This window comes from Suricata suricatta, chromosome 2 (genome assembly GCF_006229205.1).
Source record: "Suricata suricatta isolate VVHF042 chromosome 2, meerkat_22Aug2017_6uvM2_HiC, whole genome shotgun sequence".
In the NCBI taxonomy this organism is placed as follows: domain Eukaryota; kingdom Metazoa; phylum Chordata; class Mammalia; order Carnivora; family Herpestidae; genus Suricata; species Suricata suricatta.
The window spans coordinates 6441168-6447508 of NC_043701.1; the positions used below are offsets into that span (position 1 = coordinate 6441168).

General features: G+C 49.0%; 1 protein-coding gene across 1 annotated transcript in view; it reads left to right on the forward strand.

The window, feature by feature from the left end:
* ZNF777 (zinc finger protein 777) overlaps positions 1-6341 on the forward strand; it is a 37015-nt gene that overhangs the window by 27724 nt on the left and 2950 nt on the right. Inside the window, exon 7 of the mRNA XM_029954512.1 lies at positions 2163-2278. Coding sequence (XP_029810372.1) covers positions 2163-2278 — 116 coding nt within the window. The remainder of the gene's footprint in view (positions 1-2162; positions 2279-6341) is intronic.

Consider the following 6341-nt stretch of genomic DNA (forward strand, 5'->3'; position numbering starts at 1 on the left):
AGGACTCCCCGGATGAGAAAAATGGGCCAGGCCTTCTCAGTGGTGAGATTCTTAAAGAGGGAAGTATGGAAAACGGGCTCTGATGTTAAGCAGTGACTGATTAAAATACCGAGCTGGCTTGTGTAGAAACCCAAGGTCAAAAACGTTGGCCTGAAGCAGACTCCGCGTGCAAAGAGGGTCTTGGATCTAAGACTTAACAACTGTGGAGTTTGATTTGCTCTTGTATGAGAAGCCATTGCCAAGGAGGAGAGTCGTGATGTAGACAGATAGCAGGAGACTGACCAGGACCAGGAAGTAAACCGGCCGTGGTCAGTCACCCCGGGGGAACCAGCCATGTGCAGTGGACAGGCCACAGATGATGGGTCTGGTGGCTGGAGGCTGAAGGGATGCCAGGGGAAACAGGATGTTGGCAGAGGCCTTGTGGAGATTCTTGGTGGAGGGCCACCGGTGCCCAACATCTTTCCTAGTCCTGGAGCTGGAGGACCAAAGAGGGCCGGAGATGCTCAGACTTGAGAAGGAGACCACGGTGGTCTGGGGAGGCTCGGGGTGACTTCATCTGTCATACACGGTTGGTCACCAGGGCATCTTCGGGGACTTGTGGGCTGGGTGCGAATGGTGAGCCTTTCTCTTCCTAGGAAATCTGGCTGTAAAGGATTAAACATAGTCAGGGACTGGTACTTCTCCTGTGGGGCTGGGCTGGGCTTTCGGGGCTTCTCTGTGCCTCCACCTTCCCTTCCTTGGCTCTAACCCCCTCTCCAGGCCTCTGCTGCGGGGGAGCGGGGCCGTGTGCCCCACGGTGTCCCTTCGCTGGCACCATGGTGATTTTCACTTTCCATCCACTGTGGTCTCCATGGCGTCAGAGGCCAATAGCTCCCGATGACGGTCACTAAGGTTCAGACAGACTCTGGAGTGGAACAGATGTGGATTTCAGCTTGACAGCTGTGTGGCCTTGAACCAGTTAATTAGCAGAACACCAACTTCCTCATCTGGTCAATGGGAATGATAAGGGCTCCATTGTTCGGAGGCTTAAATAATATCAAGAGTAAGTAGGTAGCAGAGAGGCGGGCACAGGCTAAGTTCTCAGTAAGTTTGCTGATTCATTATTAGCTCATAATTAAAGATGAGTTATTTAGTAGAAACAGAAGTTCAGGTAGGTAGTGGGCTAGCGCTGTATCCTAAAAGAATGAAAGCAGGAAAGTATTTTGGTGTGAAGAAGTTCAAAAGCACACAAGCAACTCCATCTCGGTCTCGGCATCAGAGTGGCCAGGGATTGAAATGCACCTGTCAGCCCCAAGCCACAGTTTGCTGCTGCAGTGGGCAGCACCCATCTTTCTGGGTATCTGGTCATCGGACACCCTTAATTTAATTAGAAGGCCAGACTCTGAAACCAGCTGCCATGGAGTCATGTGCCAGAAAGAGTAATTGCCATTAGTGGAACACTGCTTACTATGAAGACTTTACGTCTTACTCATTTTATAATGAAGAGGTTGAGGCTTGGAGAGGTTATCTAGGCCCAAAGTCACCCAGCAACCTAATGATACAGGCGGAATTTGAAGTCAAGTCTTTTTGACTCCCACACCCATGCGCTTGACCACAGAGTTCTTTCCCTGCGATCTGGTTATTGGGAAAGGAAAGCCAACACCTCTTTCCAATTAGTCCATTTTATCCTCAGATTTAAGACAAAATTTGAGGAGACAGAATATAGTGAGCAGAACATGCCCTGAGCCGTATGTTTGTCAAAATCAGGAATGTCGTTAAAGGGAAGAGAATTGTAGCTGCAAAAAAGGCCGAGGGCGTTGCAGCTGGAGAAACTAGTGCCTGCGCAGGTTCCTCACTCAGGTTGGAGGGGGGGGCGGGGGGGGGGTGCGGGGAAGCCAGTGGAGCAGGGCCTGAGTCTGGTCTCTTGGGGACGCTCCTCCTCCTCCAGCCCCAGGTACTTATTAAGCACCAGGTGTGTGCAAAGCGGTAGTGTTGGGCCCCAAGGAGAGACACAGAAGGATAGGAAGCCATCTCCCTTGACAGCACTCCGTATCTTGCGAGATTCCGACGCTGGCCTCTACACCTTTAGGGGGGCCTTGGGGGGTGGGAAAGCGGAGGCCGTCGCAGAGACATTTAGGCAGCTGTGCTCCTGGAAAGAGCCCCACCTCCATCTCCTCCTCTAGTTGCTTCAACCTGCCAGGTGTCTGTGGGAGACCTTTCCCGAGGCCCAGTGATGGAGGCTCCTCGGATTAAGGGATCAGGGCCGAGGCCGCCAGGCCCTCCTGTCGCCAGGGCAACGGTGAGTCAGGCCAAGGCCTCTCCTCCAGCTCTGGAAAGCTGTTTGGCTACTGAAGCCTCGCACTGCCTCCCAGGCGTAGCGGGAACTTCCAGATTTAAATTTAAAAAAAACATCTAAATGTATCACTTTTAGTTGGGTTCCTTAAAATGAGGATTTCTGTTAAAATCTAACAGAATCTAACCCTTTTATTTCTATTTTCTACAAGAGGTAACTCCAGGCTAAAACCCTTTTTTAAAAAAAGAAAGGGAGAGAGAGGAAGAAGAAAGGAAGGGGAAAGAAAGAACGAGACAAGGAAAAATTAAGATAGTACTGCCGACAGCGGCCTTGCTGGAGGACTTTGGGTAGCCCACAGCCCAGCCCTGAGTTTTAGGGACGGTAACAACCATCACGATTCAGTGGTCTTACTATGTTCCCGGCAGTGTGCTAAATGCTTTCATTTCATTTTCTCTTGTGACCACCTGTGAAATTGGAATTCATCCCCGCCTTTTCCAGATAAAATTCTGAGGTCAAGCAATTAGGCCAAGGTCACGTGGCCCGAATGGACACCTAAGTGTGTGGGACCCAAAGTGGGTGCTGTGAACTGATGCTATCTACTGCCTCCTGATATTTTCCATGCGAGCCTTCATAAAAAAGGCACAGTACTATTTCTCTCTGGTTCACGCCCTGACTGTCCAGGGGACACTGAACCTAAGTTCTGCATGTGGCTGAAAGCAGAGGGCTCACTGGCCTGCCAGCCCAGCTCAGCCAGGGATGCAGCCCTGGGACCCGGCCATCCTGGGAGGCCCAGCTCACCTGCGGGCGCCTCAGAGGCTGTCGGTTGGGAAGACAACTGTGTGTTAAGGTCAAGGGCTCCCCTTCTGTTTGTTTCTGACGTCGGAGCTAACAAGCCATTTGTTTAACAGAGAAGGAGCTGGGCCAGGGAGATGACAAAGACAATGCACCTGCTCCCTAGTAAAATCACACTCTCCTCTTCCAGGCGACGCTGGACCGGGCCGTCACCGTTCCTTCTCACCATTCCTGCAGGCATAACGGTACAAATGAAACGCACTGCTTCTCTTTGTACATAGCACCCCGGTTCCCAATTAACTGGAGTGTAAGACAGGAGTATAACTACTGTCCATCACCTGGAGGAATGGAAAGTTGAATTTTAATGATGAAATATACCAGTGAAAACTTCTATTAAATAATGGATATCAGGATAAAAACTGTTTCCTTTTAGAATCAGAATCCTCTATACCTTTTCAAGAACTGTATTCAGTCAGTTCTTTGTTTACAGGACACAAAAACACGAAGGTGGAGCCCTTAAAGGATTGAAATTGATTGGATTTAACCTAAATTCAGCAGGAAGCTAAATGTTATGAAATGTGACTTTTGCCATTCTTCCACTGAGGGGATGGTCCAAGAGCCACATGGCTCCATGATCAAATTTTCTGCAGGCAGATTAGTTCTATAAATTCTAAAATCTGGAGCAGCTGGGTGGCACAGTCGGTTGGGTGTCTGACTTCAGCTCAGGTCATGATCTCACCTCACCGTTTGTGAGTTCGAGCCCCATGTCAGGCTTTGTGCTGGCGGCTCAGAGCCTGAAGTGTGCTTCAGTCTGCTGCTCTCTCTTTCGCTCTCAAAAATAAACATTAAAAAATTCTAAAATCTTAGATAAAATGTTTCCGTATGTAGTGTCCTTTTTAAAGTATTTTTTTTAATGTTACTTTCTTTTGAGGAGAGAGAGCGAGCATGGGGGAAGGGCAGAGAGAGAAAGAGAGAATCCCAAGCAGGCTCCATGCTGTCAGTGCAGAGCCTGACTCAGGGCTCGAACTCACAAACCAGCAGATCATGACCTGAGCCGAAACCAAGAGTCAGATGCTTAACCAACGGAGCCACCTAGTTTGTGCTGTCCTACTTGGATTAATTGTCATCACTGAAAGTCACATTAAGTGCTTGCTTCGGCAGCACATATACTGAAAATCACATTTTGTCCAAAAGTAAAAGCAATACATTGATTTTGCATAGTTATCCCCCCAAAATTTAATAACATATTCAACTAAAATTACGATTATTCCCTTCCCACTCGAATGCGGCAGTTTCCTTAGCTTATCTCGAATTAATGGATGATTTGGCAAGCCAAAGGTTTGTAGTACATTTTGAAATAAGTTTGAAAAAAATTAAACCTCAAACATTTCAAAGCACTGCTAAAAAACAAGTCAATATCCAGACCAAATTGCACCAATCTCCAGTATATTTAATTCAAACAGCAGACATATTGAGAAGAAATAGACACATTTTTCTTGCCCGAATCTGTGCCAGCTCTTGGAACGGGCATAAACTGGATACAAACATGCTTGGGTGTTCATTTTACCAAAAAGATGAACTCACATTAGTATGTAATAAGCACATAATAGAATTTTAAAATTTAATTGAAACCCCTTTTCCCCAAAATGAAAATAGCATTGTTACATTTCCTGTGAAAGGAATTTCTGAGTTCCAAACAATAAAAGTTTATCTTAAAATTGAATGAGCCCTTTATTTCTTCAGAAGAAGGTATCAAGTCTCCTCTGTAAATGTAACAGAAGAAATCATTTTCTTTACCACCCAGTGCGAGGACGTTTAACCACCTCTGCACCTGTGAAAGGAAGCCGATTACTTGGAAGAAACTAAATCGGCAGAAACTAAATCTATAATATTTTAGAATGTCTTTCAGATTAAGGATGCCAAATCATCACCAAATATACAAACATATCAGCCAAATGTTCTGGACTTCATCTGTCAGTGTTTTGGGGCTTTTGTTTTTGGCCCCAGCATCCAGTTTAAATAAAGCCATTCTCAGAAGGTAAACAAGTTAGAATAACTGGGGGCAGGGTGCCCGGGGAGGGGGAGTTACTGAGCCCACCTGATCGGCCTTCCCCTGGCCCTGGAGCTGCCCTGGGGGTCTCTGTCCACCCCCTCACTTACATCAACTTTTCCCAGTTCAACCCAATCTCCGTGTGTTTAATTTATCCAGAGACAAATTCCATGCTTGCTTCATTCTCTGATGGGACACAAGGTTTCTTATTTCTTTCTTTTGAGCTATAAACATTTCTATTCTCTATAACCTCTACAATACTGGGCAGATGTTCTCATCAGACAGGGGTGAGTCCCAGTGAAATCTAGCGAGGTGACACTCTCCAAGAATCCCTGGAAGGCAGGGGGAAATAGCAGCACAGATGTCCCAGAAAAGCCCCGTCAGAAGCTACAAGGATCCCGAGAGTTATTTTTACAGCAAACGCTACACTGAGAAGGCAAAGGAAGATCCAGGTGCAAGTTATGCCTGCTGGACCCAGGGCCACACAACGCAGCTGCGGGCAGTTTTGAAGGTCACCTGGCTCCGGGGTGGTGGGGGGAGGGACAATTGTGCTCAGTCCTCCCGGAGGCAAGCTGTTTGCTCCCGCATCTGGCGCCCAGGGCAGATCCACGCTAGGTGGGCGGTAAATGTTTAAATGATTGGGTGAATGGGCCACAGGTGACATTGCAGAAAGACACAGGTAAAAACCTTAAACCTCTGCCTCATTGGGATGCTAATGATTTTCTCCATTCGAGCTAATCCAAAATCTTTAAAAACAAATCACTAAAAACTGTATTTTATCTTTCCCTCCGATATTTCAGCTCCAATATAAGGTAGAGCCCCCGGGTCACTGCCAAATCCTGTTGCCACCGACGCAGGGTGCCTAGAGGCGACGACAGACATCCTCTGCGCTGTCATGCCGTTGAAGGAGGGTCCCCCAGCTCCTTCCTGAGTCCGCGGGCCCGCGGGCAGCAGAGCTACACTGCGGGGAGATGGAGGCCTTGGGATTCCCCCCGGAACACGGGGAGCCCTCCCACCCCTCCCCCGCCCGCCGCGCGCTGTCACTGTCGTCTGTTTGCACAGGCCGGCGGCGACGCCGGGGCTCTCGGGCTTCCAGTGGCTCTGGCTCCCCGCCCTCCTGCCCTCCGCTCAGCCGCACGCACGCTCATCCGGGACCCGGCGGCGGCGACGGCCCCGGGACGCGTCCCCCCGCGGGGCAGCCCCCGGGCCCTCGAGGACCGCCCCGCC